The sequence below is a fragment of the Candoia aspera genome, chromosome 13 (assembly GCF_035149785.1).
Source record: "Candoia aspera isolate rCanAsp1 chromosome 13, rCanAsp1.hap2, whole genome shotgun sequence".
Lineage (NCBI taxonomy): Eukaryota > Metazoa > Chordata > Lepidosauria > Squamata > Boidae > Candoia > Candoia aspera.
The window spans coordinates 5,230,500-5,253,053 of NC_086165.1; the positions used below are offsets into that span (position 1 = coordinate 5,230,500).

Sequence of the window (22,554 nt, forward strand, 5' to 3'; positions counted from 1 at the left end):
ATGGCTGGAAAAGCAGGGGAGCCCCGTGTCCCTGCCACCTTGCAGAAATCCCGCCTGAAAGCCGAGGAGAAGATCCTGGATTTTGACTTCCAGCTGGAGAGCGTGCAATTTAATGAAACAGGGAGGTATGCCCTGCGGCTGACAGCAGAGAATCCTCTGGTGGAGGGCTCTGGAGCTGGGGTGCAAGTGCGGGTGAACGAGGGAGAGGTGCTTCATACCAACACGGCCACCACCGACGTGGTGGAGCAGACCAACCTCAGCGAAGTCTACATGTTTGAGAAGAGGAGGTTCCTCTTCATCCTGCCCAAAGGTAAGAGGAGGGGAAGAGATGGAGAGGAGGCAGAACCCACCTTCAGGGGCCTAGAATGGGCATGGGGAGATGATTTTGAGAAGGGAGCAATCTAAAGTCTAGCAATGCAAAGCCAAGGGGCTGCAGGATTTGGGTGCTCTGTGAAGTCCAGAACTGTCTGTCTAGGATTAAAGAGCAGGGAGACTGGAAGATTGCATTGCAGACCCAGGAAGTGTGAGACCTCCTCTCCTCTCCTCTCCTCTCCTCTCCTCTCCTCTCCTCTCCTCTCCTCTCCTCTCCCTCTTCTTGATTCAAACACCAACCCTTGGCAGTTTCTATACCAAAGCAAAACAGGACAAAAAACATCATCTTGATTAAACAAAAGCAAAAAGACTATCATGATATCATAATGACAGCCAATTTGATGCAGTGGTTAAAGGCACTAGGCTAGAAGCCAGGAGATGTGAGTTCTAGTCCTGCCTTAGGCACAAATCCAGCTGGGTGACATATCCAATTTCCCAAAGACTCCACTAGATGCCTCTAAAGAATCCCACAAATCAGGACAGAAAAGCAATGGGGCCCCCAGGAACTTCCATTCAGAAGAAGATGGTATATATATTCTTGGTACCACCATCTGGTGTAGTGGTTAAAGGCACTAGACTAGAAACCAGGAGGTGTGAGTTCAAGGCACAGATCCAGTTTTGGCCCAGTCTCTTTCTCTCTCAGTCCGTGAAAGAAGACAAACTCAAAACACTTTGAAAATTCTTGCCAAGAAAACTGCAGGGACTTGTCCAAGCAATAACCAAGATTGACTTGAAGGCACATGTGCACACACACACACACGAAAAAACCCAAAACCACAGTACTGTTTTATCTTGGCGTTCACCTTTCTTTTCTTAAGCTAAAATTAGCAGGCACTTTTGGCAAACCCTGTGATAACAGACAGAGGAGAAAATCAGGTTATTCTACTACCTCAGCGGAAAGGTCATCTGTCTTTGGCTTTCATCTGGTTCCCTGAACCATGTCTCCAATCAAAGATTGCCTGAACTAGCTTTTTTGACCTCCTCCCTCCCATCACTCTTTCCTTCTGTGCTGTGTCTTTTATACCGGAAGCCTGAGGGCAGGGAGGATCACACTGCTCGTCTCTGTGGGCCATCCTTGCAGCTATTTTAGGGGGGCAGGCAGGCTAAAGAGAAGAATAAAGATGCTTTAAGTGACCAGAGTCACTATGGTGAGATGGGTGGCCATATCCATTATTTAAACAGATACGTTTAAATTAAAGATAAAGAAAGTAAAATGAGAGTTCTGTTCAGGTGGCCTAATCCACAGCTTTGGCAAAAAGTACATAGCTGTCGTCAGAGAAAGTGGGAGCAAAAAGGGGGTTCCCACAACCTGCCAGTGATACTGCGGATTTTTCCTCCCTTTTTTAAAAATGTAGGCTTCTGCAAAAATGATAAAAACCACGATGCCCGGCTGCGGATTGAAGCCTTGCGCCTGCGTGGCTCTTTCCTGAAGACCAGCGTGAAGACAGGGGAAGCTTTCTTCGCTATTTACCCCCGCACTAACCAGCCCAGGATGAACCTCTTTGCTAGCAAGGAAGAAGATTTGTATCGTTACGGCGACATTATGGTGCTGCTCCGGGCGGGAAGCGATGACCTGGCCATGCACTGTGGGCGGCTGGCTTACACTGTGTCGTTCCATGAGCACCGACCTGGCGCCAAGAGAGAGAGACCCATCACACCACGCCGCCTGTCTCCTTTGCTACCCCGCAAGGAAGGAAAGATGCCGGTGGAGACTGGAACCACTTCCCCGGCTCCCTTACAGTTGTTGGGGGTCCCCCCACAGATGACCCCAGGAAGTTCCCTTCAACACCCGTTTGTGGTGTCACCAACTGCAGAATCCCAGACTCGTCAGGTAAGGCGTGTCCGAGTATCTGTGTCACCCCCAAATTTTTCTTTGGGGGAAGCGAACAAAAATGAATCAAAGAGGAAGGGGTGGTTTTCATCTCCTTTGGGGCAGAAAGCTTGGCTGTAAATGGAATGAATGAATACGTGTAGTCCTCGACTTACGACCATTCATTTAACAACTGTTCGAAGTTATGACAGTGCTGGAAAAAGCGACTTATGACTGGTCCTCATGCTGATGACCATCGCAGCGTCCTAATGGTCATGTGATCCAAATTTAGATGCTTGGCAACCGGCATGTGTTTACAATGGTTGCAGCATCCTGGGGTCACATGATCGCCATTTGTGACCTTCCCAGCTGGCTCCCAACAAGCAAGGTTAGTGGGGAACCGCGTGATTCGCTTAATGACCATGGGAAAAAAGGTTGTAAAATCAGGCATGACTCACTTAATGACCACATAGCTTAGTGATGGAAGTTTCGGTCCTAATTGTAGTTGTAAGTCAAGGACTACCTGTACATCATTATTAGTGTTGAATAAGCAAAGTAGAGCGAATCCAGCGTAAGCCGGTGTAAGAACCTGTAATGGTCTGTGAGAATGTCCTTGGGAGACAGGTGGGAGAGCTGCCGACTGGACAATCGGCTTGTGAATGGTGTCTCATCCCACAGAAGGAGGGAGGGAAATGTTTCAGAAGGGACTCTCCCTAGTATTCCAGAGAGTAAAAGGAAAGGAGGGGAGAAATACTTTCTGTCTTGCAAGATTCTGTTAATGTAGTGTTTCTTAACTTTGGCAACTTTAAGACGTGTGGACTTCAACTCCCAGAATTCCCAGCCAGCATGCTGGCTGGGAATTCTGGGAGTTGAAGTCCACACGTCTTAAAGTTGCCAAGGTTGAGAAACACTGCATTAATGTAACCTTACAATAAAGATACAGTTAGTACTCATAGTTTTTGAGACAGAAGCACATGGATTGCGCTTCTTGTCTGGACTATCTCGCAGGGTTAACAGAGCCCTTCTGCGATCCAGTCTAAAGCAGAGGAAGGGTTTCTGCCCAGAAATCATCTGAGCTGATCCAGAAGCCGCCGATTCAGTCGTTCAAATCGACCTACAGATTTGATCCCAGAATATCGTCCTATCAGACAATTCAATAAAACTCAATGAAATTGGTTTCAATACCCCAGTAGAATGTTTATCTCCTGCTCCTTATCCATACACAATCATGGGTGGTCACAGAGGAGATCCAGAGAGTCAAGAAGGTGGCCATGACACCATGATTGAAGCCCCAAGGGATTCAATTGTGGGACGGTAGCTGCCATGTTGTCTTTTTGGAGGCCCTCTGCTGAGGCCCCCGTACAGCCGTGTGGAATTCATTTCCTCTCTCTCTTCTTAGGGCTCGCTGTATGGCCTGCTGGCGTCACAGAAAGAAGTCACCAATGAAGGCACCCAGGACTTTTCTGAGGAAGAGCAATCTTCCCGGCCAGCTTCCTCTTCTTCCTCCTCCTCGCTTGCTCCAGCTTTGCCAAAGAGGTTGCCAAGTGATGCCAGTCTTCACCTGCCTTCTCCAGGGAATAGCCCAAAGCTAGCATCTTTCTTGGGATTGCTGGTAAGTCAAGAATCTGCGCAATCGATCATGAAAACGGAGCATTTGCCTGCTTCTGTTGGTCATCTGGATCCAAACAAGGTTAAGCCAGCAACATCCAGAAGCTGGTCCTCCTTGGTTTTAGCGCCAAGGATTCATTTGTTTTATTTAGGTATTAATTAAAGAGCAGGTTTAATTCTCTCCGCTGAGAGCTTTGCAAGTCTTCAGCAGCATATTCTACTAGCTGCTAAGGTAAATCGTGGTCCTTCCAGAAATCTTTTTGTTATCCTGGGCTTGTGTTTAATCCAAAGTGTGCCAAGGATGAGTTCCAGAGACTTGCAGAAGTATTTGCAAAATGGAAATATTTCACGTGGCTGAAAGGGAAAACAATTCAGTGCCTGATCAGTGAGTCCTTGTGAGGTTTCTATTCATGGTTAGTTAGATGGAAATGGAAAGGAAACAAATTCAGGTTTATTTATTTATTTTTGGTGTAAATTTTATTAAAAGTCTTTAAAAGAATATAAAAACTAACAAAAACAAATACAAAGTACAGAAAAAGAAGAAAGGAAAAGAAAGAAAAGAGAAGTGCAAAAAGAAAAGATCAAAAGAAATAGAAGAAGCTTTGATTTTCTTTGCAGCAAATACAACCCACTTTACTTAGTGGATTCCTTAAAATGGTTGCATCTTTTATAATTGTAATGTTTACGATCACCAAAACTCCCAAACAGCAAAGTACTGGCCCTAAATGTATTAAAATTTACATACATCCATATTTAAATATTTGCCATTATTGTAATGGCAGCTGTAATATTTATGACCTCCAAAAGTCCCAAACAGCAAAGTACAGATATAATCAAAAGGTTTAGCACAAGATAAAACAGTCTGGCAGATAAAACAAGTTGATAGTTATTGCAGAAAACATTTAAAGACTCAAATCTTTATTAGTGAAGACCCTGTTTTTATAGCCATAGTTAAACATTTGGCTGTTGCTGCTGTAATTTTAGGATTTTATCTGAGAGTAAAAAATTAACATATTCAAAGATGTCTCTTCCTAGTTTCTATTTTAATGTTTGCAATTAGACTTTTTATGGATACCTTTGAAAGGGAATTGGTGAATTTCAGCTCAACGAATGGGTGACAGGTGTCCTGCCTGATGGTGAATGAAAGCGTGTTCTTGTCGTGCTATTGTTAGTGTGACACTAATTGTGAGTTCGTAGCTGGATGGCTGAGCATGGACAAAAGAATACAAATGTCTGTGGATTAGTGTCTCTGATGGGACAGTCCCCATATTGGGAAAATTATCTGCATTAGACCTTTAGTGTGAAATGGCGACTTCTTCTTTTTTTTTTAAAGCCTTTTAATAAGGCTACTTAATTCTATCGTTCCAAATAACTCTCGTTCTGTCTTTGCCTTGAGCTTCTTCGATCTTTTGTTTTTTCAAGCTGCAGAAAGTGTAACTTCTTTTTCTTAAAATTAGCACCATCGTCCTAAGTTTAGAGCAATGTTTTTAGGAGGTGTGAAGTTGAAGTTAGCAGTGATGTTCTAGGCACCTTTGTCTTTTTTTCTTTTTGGCTTATATGAATTATTACTTTTGGTATACTGGGAGAAAGGTTTGGGAATGCCTAGACTCAGTGCCTGTTTTTTCCAGGGACATACTGAATAGGAAAGTTGTGTGTAACACACTGAAGAGTGGGTTCACTCCTTCCTGCTTTCTATCTCTAATATTGTTTGTTTCATTTAACTTTTAAAACATGTTTTTAAATTAATGCACCTCTGCATTTCTGCTATAATTCTTCTCTTAAACAGGTTTGTTTATAGAATAGGGATGTTTCTCCAAAATAGCATTTTTAAATCTTACTGTTGAAGGGTTGGCAGATATAGAGAACCAGAAATTTAGCATAAAACATTCTAGCATTACACCCATATTGATGAGTGATTGACTACAGGTCAAAAATGATCAAATGGAAGCCCTAGATTTACAAGGGAAGACATTTTGATCAATAGCAGCAATGACAATTATGCCAACTCTCATCCAAATTTCCAATTTGCAGAGCACAACAGCTCCAATCTCCATCTTCCATACGAAATCTGTAAGATATGATTGAATTGTCAGATAAATTAGCATAAGAGATCCAAGTTCAAATGAAATGATCATGTTTTGAAAAAGGTTTACCTTTAGGCATTTTAAGTCAGCTCTTATAAAGCCACCAGTGTGGAATAAAACTCTAAAGATGATGATTTGTGATATCACACATCAGTCATAAAAAGCAAACAATTACACGTTCCTCTTCAATATATTTGGGGTTCTTCAGCTGAAGAACAAACAAAATGCAACAACAAGTAAAAACACTTCAATCATTTAACCCTGAGCCTTGCAAGTAATGGATCAGAACAAACTTTTTGGCCTAAGATCTATATTTATGCGTGGAAAGCAAAACACCCAAGTGAAGTAGGAAATGGCTGTTTTTTTCCTCTGACTCTGTTCTTTCAGCATCTTCCTTTCTTTCTAACACGCCCTTCTATTTCCCTTTTCTTCCCTAGTTGAGGGGCTGCTGTCTGTTGGGGTCTTGATGGACCAGACACATTTGTCAGACATCTGAACCAGACCTGCAAACAACTTTTGAATTTAGACCAAGGGTATACACCCTTGTAGTGTGCACTCCCATGATGCTGTAGCTTCCAGATCCTATAGACTAGAAGGTGTGGGGTAAAGCTTTCAAATTTGCAAACATCTTGAAGCTGGAAAAAAAGTCAAAACAAAAGATCTTGGACCATGTTGGAGATTTCTGATGAATTTCTGTGAGAAGTATGATGTTAGAACAGATGTTTCTCCAGGCCCATCTGGGTGTGTCTTTTTCATGCTTTCTTTTATTAAAAACCTCCCCCTCCCTCCAGCCTGAGTATCAGTTTCAAGACATTAGGGGTCTTTCAAGAGAATGTGATCTAAATTAAGACAGTGAGAAAGTCAAGATGATTCTCTGACAAGTAGGTGGAAAAATGGGACGTGGTGGCACTGCGGGTTAAACCGCTGAGCTGCTGAGCTTGCCGATCGGAAGGTCGGCGGTTCGAATCCGCGTGATGGGGTGAGCTCCCGTTGCTAGTCCCAGCTCCTGCCAACCTAGCAGTTCGAAAACATGCCAATGTGAGTAGATTAATAGGTACCTCTTCGGCGGGCAGGTAACAGCGTTCTGTTCAGTCATGTCGGCCACATGACCACGGAGGAAGTGTCTACGGACAAACGCCGGCTCTTCGGCTTTGAAACGGAGACGAGCACCACCCCCTAGAGTCAGACACGACTGGACTTAATGTCAAGGGAAACCTTTACCTTTACCTTTACGTGAGAAAATAAGAAGAAAGAAGGGGGGAAATAGGTATGGTAAGGAAAAAGAAGAAAAGAAAAATGCTTTCTAGCAAAGACGGAATTCCAAAGTCAACTCAATGAACCAATTTAAAAATTGGTTGAAAGTCTTTGTTTAAGGAAAACCCAGTCAAACATCAACAGAAATCATGGCAGGTATTTCCTAGCAAAGTTCCTTTATGTTCATGGTATAAAGAGCAGAGCAATGCTTTGGCTTGATCTATAATTAACCTAATGTTGTCTTCAGATCTGCTTTTTGGTCCTTCCTTTGTGCGGAAGAAGAAAATGGTGCAAGGGCTTGCTTTGCCCTGGCTGTCTGCCTTCAAAGGATGTTGGAAGAGCAGCCCGTGGCTCCAGAGGGGTTCAACCCCACATGCTGGGAAAGGGGGAGAAGTGGAAAGAGGCCTGCTTTGAAAACTAAGGGAGATGCTGGTCGGGCAGGGTTGAAGATGAAAAAAAGGGAGTGATGGTTGAGGAATTTATGGGCAATGTCATGCAGTAATTGGCTGGTTCCTAAACAGTGCTGTGGAGGTCAAATGTGGGGGTAAGCAAGTTGATGGATCAGGTAGAAGTCCTCCAGGGTGGCAAAAAAGCAGAGCCAACGTGCAACTGCCAGAAATGCACCTTTAAGGGAGCGCTATTCATCTCCACCTCTTTCCCCTGGCCGGCCTCCCAATCTTCTGTGTGCATTTGCAAGGCGGCTGTTTGAGCTGTTCCTTGCTTTGGTCGGTCATGTGGATCTGATGGTCTCGAGCTTTTCACCGGGACCTCATTGTATGTGCCAAGAATCAGAGGTCTTTTGCCAGAAGGTGCTGGAGAGGGGAATTAGAAAGGGATTAGCAAAAGCAGCCAAGGCTGGGTGAGAGAGCGGGAAGGAATTTTTACTTCTTCATCAAATCTGTCTAGATAATGTATTTCCAGGCACGAGCAGGGAGGCTGAGTTGGTTGCAAAGGTGCCACTTATGGAGACAGACATTTGAAATTAGTCTGTTATTATGATGCACAAGAGAACCCTAGCATGGAACAGAGACGTCTTACCCTAAGCCTTTTGCACTAAGCCTTTTGCACGCTGGAGAAAAGAAGACTTCACAATACAGGTAGTCCTCGCTTGACGACCACAACTGGGACCGGAATTTCTGTTGCTAATTTAAGCGGTCATTAAGTGAATCTGACCCAATTTTATGACATTTTTTGCAGCAGTTGTTAAGCAAATTGCCTCAGTCATTAAACGAACCACGTGGTCTTTAAGTAAATCATGTGGTTCCCCACTGAATTTCCTTGCCAGAAGCCGGCTGGGAAGGTTGAAAATGGCAATCACGTGACCATGGGACACTGCAAAGGTCATAAATGCAAACTGGTTGCCAAGTGCCCCAAATCGTGATCATGTGACTGTGGGGACGCTGCAATGGTTGTAAGTGCGAGGACCGGTTGTAAGTTGGTTTTACTTTGTAACCTTTAACTGGGCAAAATGGTGTATCATAGGGCAACCATTTTTGAACCAAGGTACCTCAAATGGCTAACTTACAGAATGTGTCCAAAATCTGGGACTCATGACTCCCATGGAATAGAAATTTGGCAAACTTCATAAGATATTTTATGACATTAAAATTATCATAAAACTTTATGACATAATACAAACATTCATAAAACATTTCCTGTGGTCAGTTTCTGATGTTTGACTGGGCTATACAATTCAGCATTGGCTATTTTCAAGGCAGATCCGTCTCTGAATTTTTAAGGACTTGTCCAGTGAAGACAGTACGTTAGAAGCTCTGCCACTGTTGAAGGCATTGAGGAATCTGGTAAGGAAATATCTCTGAAACAGTGACCCAAGTATATGTATATATGTGTATGTGTGTGTGTCTTTGTGTTTGTGTTAATGGCAGCTTCTGGTTGCTGAAATCAGAAACATCTGTTCTCAGTTGCTGCTCCCATTATGGCAAGTTTGGAGCCCTGGCAATGTTGCAGCTTTGACTTTCTGCTTAGATGTCAAGTGTAGATGTCTATGCAGGGCCACAACTGGGGGCGGGGGGGGGGGCAAGCGGGGCATGTGCCCTGGGCACCGCACTGGGGGGGCACCAAAATGGGTGCAGAATCCATGTTTGCCCTGGGTGACACAGACCCTAGTTGCGGGCTTGTGTCTATGTTACTCTTGAAGTTGGGGAGCGATGCACTGAGGCTTCCCTGATCACGGAGAAACCCATGCTGTTCAACCACTGAGGATAAAATACCTCTGTGGCTTCAGAAGATAGGGAAGGTTTCTAACACATGCTGGCTGGGGAATTCCGGGAGTTGAAGTCCACACGTCTTAAAGTTGCCAAGGTTTAGAAACACTGAACTAGACAGACCAATGGCTTGCTTTGGTTGAAGGCCACTTCCAGTGTTCTCGGGACTCAACCCCAGTGATTCAGATGGCAAGAAAAGGGATTTTGGATAAAAATGAGGAAGAACTTCCTCAAGGTACAAGCTGCTGTGACTTCAGAAAGTCATGGACTGTCAAGCTCCACGCTGCTGGTCAAGCAAGCAAGAACTGCACTGATTTCAGTAAGATCTCATTAATGCCTCCCTGGGATAAACAGAGAGTCTTCGAAACTGAAACAGGAATTCCCCAGCCCCAATTATAGGGAGTTCATCAAGGAGGGACCTCTGGGAATGATTTCAAATGCTTCTTCCCAAGTTGCTTGCCACCTGGTCTGAGTTAGGGTTGGACTCCCTTTCCTTATGGTTTTCTTAGCAAAGAGAAGAAGATACAGCATGCTGTAGCAGTGGTTGAGCTAAATACGACCTTGGAGGTCTCTTCCATCTTTGATTCTGGGTTTTGCACATCACCTAAAGAGTGAGCAAGCAGGCTATCGCTCGGTTAAATAAACAGCATCTCTGGAATGGATTGGGTTGATGTTTCAGTTTAAATACATACTTAGAATTTAAGTGGGTCATAAAAGGAGCCTCGTTACAAATGTCAAGCCTTTACTAAGCAGAGGGATGGGATCAAAGCTGATAGCTGAAGGCAGGATTTATGGGCAACTTCCTGCCACTAAACCCAAGTGTTTTTGGTCCTTCTGTGCAGATATGCAAGGGAACCATTATTGCCCTTCTTGATCACTGGAGAGAATCCATCACTATCATTATATTATATTATATTATATTATATTATATTATATTATATTATATTATATTATATTATATTATATTATATTATATTATATTATATTAAGATTATCTTATCACTGGAGAGAATCCATCACTATTAGGGCCATGATGGAAGATATCCTGTCTCTTGCCTTGTTGATGGATTTCTCTGGCCTGTGGCTGTCATTCATCGGGACTGTATTGGCCCCTGGGCCTTGGTGGGTTTGTAAGAATCCTGGGCTGTTCAGGGAGCTGTCATGAGGAAGTTGGCATGAGGCTCTGTGGGGAATCTGGAGAAGCCAAAGCTCCATCCATTCATTGGGAAGCCCAGGGGAGCTAAAAAACATATGTCTTGGCCAAACATATGGGCCCTGCTTTCTCTGGCTGCTTAGGCATAGCCATGCTGCTTATCAGCGCACAGGGAGAACAATTTGCAAGCCTTTGAGTGGCTTGTCAAGACAGGGAGATGGATTTATCAGCAGTAGTTGCAGAGCTGGGATATAAGTAGATGATGAAGAGGCAACAATGTAAGACTCCCCCCAAAGGCCCGCTTGAGCAAATTATTATAAATGCCGAGTCTACCCGACATGCACTTTTCTATGTTCCATTTTTTTAAATACAAAAGCAGGGTGGGGATGAATGAAAGAATAAGGAGAATGAAAGAACAAGGTGCAGAGATCAGTCTAAAGAAGATGGAACAGGGGTTAACCTGAACAGGCTGCCTGGGGAAATGCTCACTTCCTCGATGCGATGCGTTGAGCTCCGGGGTGGGGGGACCCCCCCAAAGAATCGGTTGCAAAAACGGTAATACATTAAGGAAAGGTAATTATGAGGTATTCACCACCAGCTCCTTTTCTCTATAATAATCGCTCAGCTAGTGACAAATGTCTGCCCGTACAAGACACTTAAATGGGCTTAAAAGGGGGAAATTGCTTTCTTTTTTTAATACGCGGGGAGCAGGGCTTGCTTTCTATTATATAGGCAATGGGAGGGGGGAAAGGAGCGCTGACAAATGTAAGAATGGTAGAAACCCACCGAGCGAAGCAGATAATGGGTATGGCATTTAGCCAACCCTTTTTAATTATTTGCCAGATAAATTGGGGCAATTCTGCACAAATGGGTTGGAATGAATGCCACAAGGAAGGTTACCCCTAAGGGGTCCAGGGATCAGAGCTGCTTTTCTTCCTGGGATAAATGGCATAGCTCCGTCTTTCCTTGGGAACCTTCCTTTTTCCTGGAATTTTTCAGGGAGGGTCAGAATGGAGCAGCTTCGCCCAGCTCCATCGCCATAAAATGCTAAGCAGCTCCCGAAAGAGATGGTGCGGAGGGCAAGATTTTATGCAACCCACGCCCTTCCAGCCATATTACACAATTCCTCCCAAGTGATTAATATGCAAAAAAGCTCACTGGAGGATGGAAGCATGAACACTGTGGCAGGAACAAGCATAAGCCCATGGGTGCATCATGCTAGGTTTAGCCATCTGTGGCAGCATATATGCACCCCATACCTGTGTAAGATATTACTGAAAAGGACTCTTGATGCAGCCCTTTGTAGCATGCAAGCTTATATAGAATCAGTGACGTAGATGAGGTGAATCACCATCCATCCTACGTGCTTCCTCTTTTTCCACTTTTGGCATGGCGGGAGGGAATTTAGAAACCCTCTGAGTCAACCACAGTTCAACATTACAGCCAAAGCCTATCTGTGGTTATTCTTAGCCGCAGTTTCTCCACCAGGGTTCCGTGGCACCCTAGGGCTCCACAAGAGGTCACTAGGGGCTCCCTGGGAGATCACGGTTTATTTAAAAAATTATTTCAAATTCGGGCAACTTCACATTAAAGAGGTCAGTTTCCTTCTTTATTTTTAGTTTAAGAACCCTGTTCATGCATATATATATCAGCCTTTGCATGAAATGAATGTAATAATTTTGTAACAAGCATTTCACCACCAAACTAGGTGACCTCGTCAAAGCACTGACGGTGTCGCCTACTTTGACAATGAAACATTTATTTTCAGCAAACACCAAGATCCCAAACTTTCACCTTTGAGCTGTACCGCTACTGGCGTCAGTGTGGGCAAGCTGAATAATCCCATCTCTTGATCAGTCAGTCGGTCAATTGCTTCTCAGGGTGGAGTTAAGGAGGGAGGAATTTGAGTTAATGCCGAACAGAAACATGGTGCGCCTTTTTAAAAATGTGCATCTACCTACATCCTCAAAAGGCTCTATTCCCTTGTCTCCGTTCCCGACAAACATTGCCTGTAACTGTGCTTTGTCCCTCCTTTATATATTTGCATCTTTCTACCACTTCGATTGCTAGTCAGAAATCAGGGTTAAATTCATCAGGAGTTACTAATTTGCGTTAAATTATCTCTCCTTGGTGCACCCAGCTATTCATGGATGCTGGGTCCAATTATGCAGCATTTATAATGGCCATATCATCTGTTTTGTTTTTGGAGCTGGCCTCCAATGAGGTCCCAGCGTTTTGCTGGCGTGTTCCCGAGACCCATTGATTAAAATTTTCTTTTCCTTGGGTCAGATGTTGGAAAGCGAGCAAGCCTGTCAGCCTGCTAATTGCTTTCTGCAAGAAAGTGCCTGGAAGTCATATTTTAAGGACCTGATCCTTGGCTAGTTGCTTTGAGTAATTCAGAGATTTATCCCACTTCCCTGGAGAGGGGAGAGGGGAATCGATAGGAAAAAATGGCCCTGATTTTTTTTTTTAATTTCCCTCCTAAAGTTAATTGCTTTCTGATTCATTCACACCCTTTCTTTGCCCTGTTCCAAGACGTGGGCTCCTCAGTGAAATTGCTTCCTATGTTTCAAGTAACTGGAGACAGGACGGGGCCTGCCTCATTCCAGCTATGCATTAATAGACCTTCAAATGAGATTTCACAGCCTCAAATCTGATTATTTGGAGAGCTTTGGTTACCCTAGAGAGCTCAAAGGAATAGATGGAAACCTAACCCCGCCCCCTGCCCGCAACTGTCATGTTTTGCAAAATTGAACCAAATTGTAATGTAGGCTAGGCAACCTTGCTTTTTTTGAGAGGGAGAGGGAGGGAGGAAAATACAGCAGAAGATTGGGCTGCTAATGTTACTTTTTGCACTTTTGGAAATAATCAGCCCAAATGAGCAATCAGAAGAGCTTAGAAATCCGTTGTAAGCCTATCTGGGGAGAGGTTAACATAGCAACCTCCTCTCCAACAGAGATAAAGAGTGTTTTTGCCACCTGACGGTTTCAGCACCGTTGTAAGTCTGAACCGTCACTAAACAAATGGTTGTTAAGTGAGGACTACCTGCCTCTCAGATGGGAAGGGCCAGGCATTCATCTCACTTCCCTGCCTTTGCTCCTTGTGGGCATCTCCTTCAGGAAGAGGATCTAAGTGGGAACAGCAAGGCTTTTTGTAATCAAGGGCCACATTTAATGTTTCTTGGAGGAGCAAGGGCCAGGGTGAACAGGGTAAAAATTTAGGTGGTTGAGACTATATCATTCACAGGGCAAAACAAGGATTTTCAGGGTTTTGCCACTGAGCTGGGGGTGGGTGGGGGAAGTTGAAGGGGGTTCCATTTTTAAAAAATTATTTTAAACCAGATTTAGAACTTACACTACTGAGTCTACATGTTTCCCACTTCGAAATGATTTTTAGCACTGGTGGTTGGAAAAGGCTGGAAAAACAAAGAAAATCAAGAGTTGTATGGTGACCACCACCGGCCTAACATAACTTTGTTCTCTTTGCCAGAAAATGGACTTGCTTTTCTTCTTCTTGGTCACCTACTGTCTGTTTGATTTCTATGTTTGTTTTGGCTATATTTAGTACATACAAGGGCTTTTCATCTGATTTTACAAGTGCCCAGGGAACCGTTGCGTTAAGAAAGCTTACGCTGCAGTCACTTCATCTTCATATTATTTTATGAGGTCTCCAGAGAAGGATAAAGCTGGTGTGTTGCAACAACTGATCATAAATCACATGTGGGGGAAGCTCTAGGTCTTGCTGAAGGAGATCTAAGAAGAATAGGCAATTCCTTGCTCGGTGAAGCACACTCTGATATTATGGGGATCAAGCTGGGGAAGCAGATCGCCAGAAGTCCTGGAATTAGTGTAGGGTGAAAGAAGTTTTGTTGCTGGATGGTGTTAGCCTGCCAGTTGATAAAGGTTTAAATCAGGAGACTCACAACCAGGGCCTCGCAAGTATTTTGCTGTGGCTTCCTGAGCAATTTGCTGCATTATCTCTTCACTGCAATTTTGAGTACGACAGAAGACAGAAATGATGAAATACATGGGGAATCGGCATGTTGATTGTCATGAGCCTGATGTCATTTTGATTACATTTCAATTAATTAAAATGAATATAACCGCCCCAAGTCACTGTTGAGATGGGTGGTGGAGAAATGCGATAAACAAACAAACAAACAAATAAAGTAATAAACTCTTCAGTTTTTGGATCATGGCCTTGCCTACCCCTCTCTTTGGCCAGATGGGACAAAGGTTCAGAACTGCAGCCTTCCAGGCACTGCTGACTCACAGTTCTCTACAGCCCTAGCAAAGTTGGCAGAGTTTAGAAGCCCTTTCACGTCTTGAGTGTCATCATGTGATTTTGTTAAGGCGGAAGGTGGAGCAATAGTAATATTATTTAAAACCCAGTGGATGAAACGTTATAAAAGTCTTAAATCTTGTGAGATTTTGCATGCTCAGACCCAATATCTTGTCAGGTTTTGATGATCTCACCCATCAGATCTTATGATACTTTTGGCGTTAGGAACCCTAAAGTATCGTAAGACCTGGTGGGTGAGAATATCTTAAGAGAAAGTTGAGGTGTATATTTGTCCATCTTGCCGGAGTTTGGCCTTATAAAGATACCTTTGTTTATTCAGCAGACACCATCTCAGGTGGTCATGGGTGGCATGACATCTACAGATATTGCACTGCCAAGCCATTACTGATTATAGGGTTGAACAACATCTGAGGCATTCATTAGAAGCCACAGTGACATCAGAATGATGTCACACATATCATGAGGTCATCATGCATGATGTTCTTTGTTCCTTCCACATCCTCTGTAGACACCTACAGTATATCTGTGGCCAACCAAGGTGAGTCCTTTGCACTTACTTCCTTATGCTCACAGAAGCAAGGCCACGTGAGTGATGTGTTTTGGTCCCTGAAAATTTTAGAGCACTGTGTCCCCTTTTCACTTCTTGACCTTCTTCCCCAACCAGTCATGCTCAGAGGAAACCTTTCAGACCAAGTCTAACAAAAAGTTGGACTTGGGAGCATTGGCAAGCTGAATGTCCATCTGTCATAGCTGAATGTCCATCTGTCATAGCATAGACTTCCAACTCAATGGGCTGTAAGTATTGCAATGGAGTAGCATCCTCCATTAAGCCTCATACAAAAGTCTGATGAGAATGTGCACAGAACACAGATCTCTGTTCATTGCTGCCCGTTTTGCTAGGCAACCCTTTAAAAAGTCTTTTTAAAAATAGATACTCAAAATGCCTTGGAAGTTGTCCGGGTGAGATCATGCTGGCCTTGGAAGAGTGAGCCGATGATGTCACAAACCAGTCAGTTGTGATGGAATGGACATGCTGCAGCTCAGCGCCACGGCTCAGTAGACACATTCACTCCTTTGCCAAACCTCCAGTTATGATGGAGAAGCTCCTTAGAATCTAGAATGGAGCAAGTTTGCTTCTCTTCTAAAGCACTGAAAGAAATCGTAATGATAAAAACTAAATCTGGGTCCCACCTTCACACAAGCCTGAGAAAATAGTAAGAAATTATTCTTAAATAATAGCTAAGAACCCAGAGTCTCCTGAAGAAATGGCTGATGACACTGATGAGGAATTATCCATCTTGGAGGTGAGTTGCCCTGATTCCCCAAGATGCAGATTAATGCCATCGGAATGGGAAATTCAGAATTGCACTGTGTCTTATTTTTCCAAGAACGGGAAGAAAGGTTGCATTAGGAGTACCAACAACTTCCCTCGCCGTGTGAAATAACAACTTTAGTGGTTGATTTTCTCTGGGACCCCAATAACAGGAGAAGAGAGGGAGACATGATTTAATTCTTCCCCTTCTCTAGAATGTCTTTTCCTTATTAGCTTTTGTAAAACAGCATCTTGAATACACACAAGCACAATATTTTTGAGGAAGTTACTACACTCTGTTTGAGTGAACCCCAGTGCAAGAGAAGGAATATGGAGGCTATTCAATCTGGGCATCTCCAAGGAGAACCAAAAAAGATGGTGGCTGTGATTGCATCGACACAAACACACATACACACCACAGATGCCTCTGTTTTGGGCCCAAGAAATATATATCAGTCAAATTATTTTTCTAGACGGTGCGGACCTGGCTAGAAACAATGGAAGCCACCTTCAAATGAAAGATTATTGGTTCCATTAATGCAGTTTCTGCTTCTTTCTCATCTCTGACTTTTGCACACCACCTTACTTGATGAAGAATCCTGGCACTCTTGAATGCATGCCAACTGTTTTGGCGTAATCGGGTTGCAAAATCTTGAAAAGTGTGTATTTCAGCACATGGGTACCTCTCCAAGTCTCCTCTATATTTTGCAGATATGGAATGAAGTTCTCATACATCCCACCATTAAGGAAATCCAGTTAATTGTAGCATGAGATCTCTCTTTTACCAATGCACAGCACTGAGAATTCTTTTCTATTTTGCTTTTTGAACCTGGTGGCTTCAGAAAAAGTCAGAACACAGAAAACCTGGCTTACGAAATCGATTCAGTTTATTTTCTTGGGGATCCAAAAAGGTAAGTCCCAGATTAGAAATATAATGTAAAGTGGGGTGTCTTGCATGTGGTTTAAGGTTGCAGCAAAATGACCAGGATTTTTTTCTTTTAGCTATTTCATTCCTTCCAAAAATCAAAATTTCTGTTAATTTTTTTTTAAGGGATAAGGAAGAGATACTCAAAACATCTACTTTTTTTTTTTTAGGGTGAGGAAATTAAAAAATGGCTACCTCCTTCACTACTGATGGATGTTTATCTGTCCTTTTAATTGATAGCCAGTAAAGATTTGTGTAATGCATTATGTAACGACTGTGCAGTGTTAAATTCTCTGGCATAAATAGGCAATGTTCAAAGATGATTAAAGGTATACCATTATGGTGGGCCATTTTATGTAACTTGATGTATCAAGAGTTTGTTTAATACTTAGGTTTTTAAAAAAATAAAGCTTATTTTGAAAAAAAAAATCCAAGCAATGGCTTATACCAGCCTTTCTCAACTTTTTGACCCTGGAGGAACCCTTGAAATATTCTTCAGGCCTCGGGGAACCCCTGCACATTCAGGCTCAAAGAGAGGCCAGAAGTTACAAAATTATTACATTCATTTCATGGGTAGGCCTGTCCATATGCATTCACGGTGTTCTTAAACTGGAAAATAAAGAAGGAAACTGACCTCTTTCATGTGAAGTTACCTGAATTTGAAATAATTTTTTAAATAAATCATGATCTCCCAGGGAACCCCTGGTGCCCTCTCATGGAACCCGAGGGTGCCACGGAACCCTGGTTGAGAAACCCTGGCTTATATGAATGCAGACTAAGTATTTAAAGGTATTCAATTCTTTGTTTGGGGCTGGAAAAACAGAAATATAGTGCATTTCTAATAGGCTCAGTGGGAATAACCTAGATACTGATGTACTCCAGTGTGTTTAGAGGTATAGTTTATCAACAAAAAAGAAACTAGGTTTGATCCATCTTATAAATGTTCTGAGCTCCTGGGTCTATTTCCCAAGTCTCTGAACCTGCTTGATCAGTTTCACAAATGCCTACAGTTGCTCTGTCAATTTTGCAAAAGCCTGGTTTCCCCTGCACTTGGAAACATTCCTTCCCTCCATCCTTTTTGTGCATACTTTAGAGAGGAACACTAAGAAAACTCACGGATGCTTCCAATTTAAAACATGACCCCAGGAAGGAGAGGGAGAGAGAGGAGAAAGATAAAGCTGGGAGGCAAGTGTAAATAGAGGCTATGCATTCAGCTGTTATATGTATTTATGCTTGGCTTCTTAGGAGAATGAATACAAATTGGTTGTGCCAAAAGGAATTATAGAAATTCACATCTTTCAGGGAGAGAAGCCCTGCCCAAATGTTCCTAGAAGCAGTTCCAGATCTAAGGAGGCACCAAGAGAGAAATATCAGAGTAATTTAAGGGAACCAAGAATTTTGTTAAGCGTGAGGATGGAGAAGATGGGAGATGGAAGGTCCAAAGTAGGGTTATCTAATGAAGCTTTCAGGCATGGATATGGGGTGGGACCAGCCAAGAAGACCTTGAAATGAACAGGGTTGGACCCAAAAATGGATAAGAGGCAGTAGCTTTGCATGCTTGGCTTGGATATTATAGTTTAATGTTTTTTTTAATAATTAATAATGATAATGGCTTTGGGTATTTATTGATTCTTTTAGCTTGGTTGTATACTTTGCTGTTGTTGCTGTTGTTTTAGCTTTGTTGAGTGGCTTGTTTTGTGAGAGGGGCGGCTATATAAATGTGATAAATAAATAAATAAATTCCCAGCTAGCGGAGCATTTCCTTTTATTTTATTTTTTTTCAGTGTTTGCATGCTGCCCAAATAAAAGCATTCTACGATAGGTATACAGTACTGTAAGCATTGGAGGTCGATGCCACAATAACAAAAGAATATTAGGAAGAGCATCCTAGAAGAGGTTAAAAGGTATTAAACTATGTTGCAGTGGATGTGGTATGCGTATAACTCCAAGTATACTGGAGGACCGAAAAAGGTTTTGTCCACAGTACTGAAGCGTATGGAATGGACCCAGAGGACTCTTTATGGGAAGAGTACTCCATAACCAATGCATTGTAAATGAGAAGTTTCTTTCTCCAGTAGTCACTAGTCCTTCCTCCACACCCTGAGAAGGACCTCCATAGATAATTCTCCAGGGATGTCTGGAAGGAAGTCCTCTTTTAGGCAACTTGTGTCCTCATAGAATCAAAGGGTTGGGAAGGACCATGGAGGTCTTCTAGTCCAAACCCCTGCCCAAGGCAGGAGTCCTCATACCATCTCAGACAAATGGTTGTCCAATCTTTCCTTGAAAACCTCCAGCAATGGAGCACCCACCACTCTGGGAGGCCAGCTATCCCACTGCTTAATAGCTCTCACTGTCAGGAAATTCCTCCTTGTTTCCTGGTTGGGTCTCCCTCTGACGAGCTTCCACCCATGGCTTCTTGTCCTACCCTCAGGTGCTATGGAGAATAAATCGACGCCCTCTTCCCTGTGGCAGCCCTTCAAGTACTGGAAGACTGCCCTCATGTCCCCTCAGTCTTCTCTTCATTAAGCTAAACCTAGTTGTCTTCAGGTCTCCTAGAAAAAAAGTATAGGGAGAAGATGGAGATGTGGTTTCCATCTCCACTCCTTCCACACTGTCCTCCTCAAGTTGATGGGGAAGCTTTTGCAGAGAAATTCTCACTGTTAGAGCCCAAAGGATTGGAACAGCATTCCAGCGAAATAGCTCCCTTTTTCTTTGCAGACCTCCCTGTCAAATGGGAAAGACATGGATGATGGGGCAAGCATGGCTGACACCTCCACCTTCTTTTTCTGTCAAGGTTTTTAAAGGTCAAAAGTGTCACTGAAAATTCCCCGTGTCTCAGAAGCACCGCAATTTGCAGGCAACCACTAGACTGCCTTGGAGAAGCCTGGGATTGTCCCCATATTGCTCATTTGTCTCCTGAAGTCTTCCCCCTCCCACTGCTGTCCTTGGACAAATTGCCGTTCATCACAGCCTGTTGTCGGACAGGACACTTGTCCCTTTGATTGCCATCACCGGAGGATTACAGCTGTCTTCTCGTGTTCAGGGAAGAGGGCTGGCCAGTTAACTTTTTGTTTCTTCTCTCAGCCTGGTGGAGACATGACAGGGCAAAGCTTGCTGTCTGGCCACTCAAAGAGGGGGGCCTAGCAGACAGTGGGGCCCGCATCTTCTGGTAGACATCGGCATGGGAGATGTACTGACCAGGGGAGAGGGGTCTCTCTGGAGAGTCTGGTCTTAGGCAAGGAGGAAGGAACACTTCTATTTTCTTCTCTGGAGCGCCTCTTTCATTTTCTTATCAGGGAGAGATTTTTTCCGTATTTTTATGAAGTCTTCTAATCATATTACCTTGTTTTCGCCTAACGAGCTGGCCCAGCCCTACCATTAGGCAGAGTGAGGAGGTGGCAGAAGCAGAGGGAGGTGGCAGGAAAAGTCCTTTGGCTGTTTGCTGCAGTTTAACTCTGCTGGAGACTGAACCCTAAGCATGTCACACAGTTCACTGGATCCCCTGAACTTAATCCCCTAAACTGCTTCACGTGCCGTCACATGCACTTACTTCTTTGTGATGTCCAAATGCCCGCTTAACAGCATATTTTGCAGATATCTCTTTTCAGGAGCAGAGGGGGTCTGGTAGTTTGGATGTTGTAACGGTCTGTGGGAGTGACCTTGGGGGGAAGAAGGAAGAGCTGCAGACTAGTAACCATCATGCAAAATGTATCTCAGCCCCCTAGAAGGAAAAGGGGTGTGGGAAGTGTCTCAGAAGGGACCCTCCCTAGTTTTTATGGAAAGTAAAAGTAAAGAAGGGAGGAAGGGCTTTCAGACTTGCAAGATTCTGTTACTGTAACCTTACAGTAAAGGTAGTGTTGGTACTATGGTTTGTGCTGTCTGGACTACCTCGAAGGGCTGACAGATGTTGGGCTAAGACCAAGAAATCTTAGTTCAAGTCCTTCCACAGCTGCTAAAAGACGTCGGGAGACTTGGGGCCGATTGTTACCTTTTCGTTCCATCCACCTCACAGGGCTGTTTTTGGAGATGTCAGACAGGATCAGGGAGGTACGATAGATGATCCTCCAGAAGAAAGGCAGCGCAGAAAGCAAATACATAAATAAATAAATACACATTCCCCCGTCTTCCCTTTAATGTTTCATCTTTTATTCATTGCTCTCCCCTACAGTGCCAAGAGAATACCATGCTTTCCTTTGACCACATCTTTATTAATTGCAGAGCATGGACTAACCATGGCTAGAGGGCTTCCTGGATATGACGGACATTCTTGTTCCCTGGGTGACTTATGGGAGCGCTTGTCTAGTTCAGCTCTTGTGCGGGCCGTAAGATGGGAGCCTAATAAAAGAACTAGCCGATGTCTAAGGAAATAGGAAGCTTAGTTCTAAATCGACCAACCACGGTTGTATAATGCGGAACTTCCTGGCAAGGACACCGAAGAGATGAAAGCACTCTGTGTGTGTGTGGGTGGGTGTGCATGTGTGCCATGAAGAATGTGCCACCAACTCCTTCAGTACATCATGAACTGCAGAGGAGGCCAGCCTTTGGTCCTGTAACTTTCATTTCTTTTCCTACCCCCACCCCCATCTTCTGCTTTATTGTGTGCTCAGCAAAAACGAATACTCTGTTTTATCTCTCCCGGAGCCAGGCATGATCTCTTCATGTTGTCTCATATAACCATTGGATGTAATCTAGGTGTAGTTGCTTGATGCAGTCTGGAAGCTTTTCGCCTCGTTTTTACGGTTGACTGGATTAGAAGTAACGTGTCAGGTGAAGACAAAATGTGGTGGTGAGGTATTTCTCGGGCGAGCTGGCGGTGGGCCTGGTTTTCTTCAGCTATGATCCAGAACTGTGTGCTTTCTAGTCATAGCTACTGAATTCCACTATACAGATAGTCCTCACTTAACAACCATTCGTTTAGTGATGGTTCGGACTTACCACGGTGCTGAAAAAAATGACTTACGACGGGTCCTCACACTTAAAACCAGGTTGAGAAACACTGCACTAGAGCGTTGCCTCTTGATCAGGAATTTGGGGAATTGGTGTCTTGGTTTAACTAACAGGTTCTGAGGCCTGAAAAAGTTTGAAAAAGGTTTTCCCTTCCCCTTCCCTCCTTCCTTCCTTCCTTCCTGCCTTCCTTCCTTCCTTCCTTCCTTCCTTCCCTCCTTCCTTCCTTCCTTCCTTCCTTCCTTCCTTCCTTCCCTCCTTCCTTCCTTCCCTCCTTCCTTCCTTCCTTCCTTCCTTCCCTCCTTCCTTCCTTCCTTCCTTCCCTCCTTCCTTCCCTCCTTCCTTCCTTCCTTCCTTCCCTCCTTCCTTCCTTCCTTCCTTCCTTCCCTCCTTCCTTCCTTCCTTCCTTCCTTCCTTCCCTCCTTCCTTCCTTCCTTCCTTCCTTCCCTCCTTCCTTCCTTCCTTCCCTCCTTCCTTCCTTCCTTCCTTCCTTCCCTCCTTCCTTCCCTCCTTCCTTCCTTCCTTCCTTCCTTCCTTCCCTCCTTCCTTCCTTCCTTCCCTCCTT

At 43.7% G+C, this 22,554-nt stretch overlaps 1 protein-coding gene across 1 annotated transcript in view; it reads left to right on the forward strand.

The window, feature by feature from the left end:
• CCDC33 (coiled-coil domain containing 33) overlaps positions 1-22,554 on the forward strand; it is a 110,061-nt gene continuing 87,507 nt past the window's right edge. The window contains exons 1-5 of the mRNA XM_063314215.1: positions 1-310; positions 1,728-2,203; positions 3,582-3,762; positions 4,023-4,052; positions 13,696-13,706. Of these exons, the coding sequence (XP_063170285.1) occupies positions 1-310; positions 1,728-2,203; positions 3,582-3,762; positions 4,023-4,052; positions 13,696-13,706 (1,008 nt within the window). The remainder of the gene's footprint in view (positions 311-1,727; positions 2,204-3,581; positions 3,763-4,022; positions 4,053-13,695; positions 13,707-22,554) is intronic.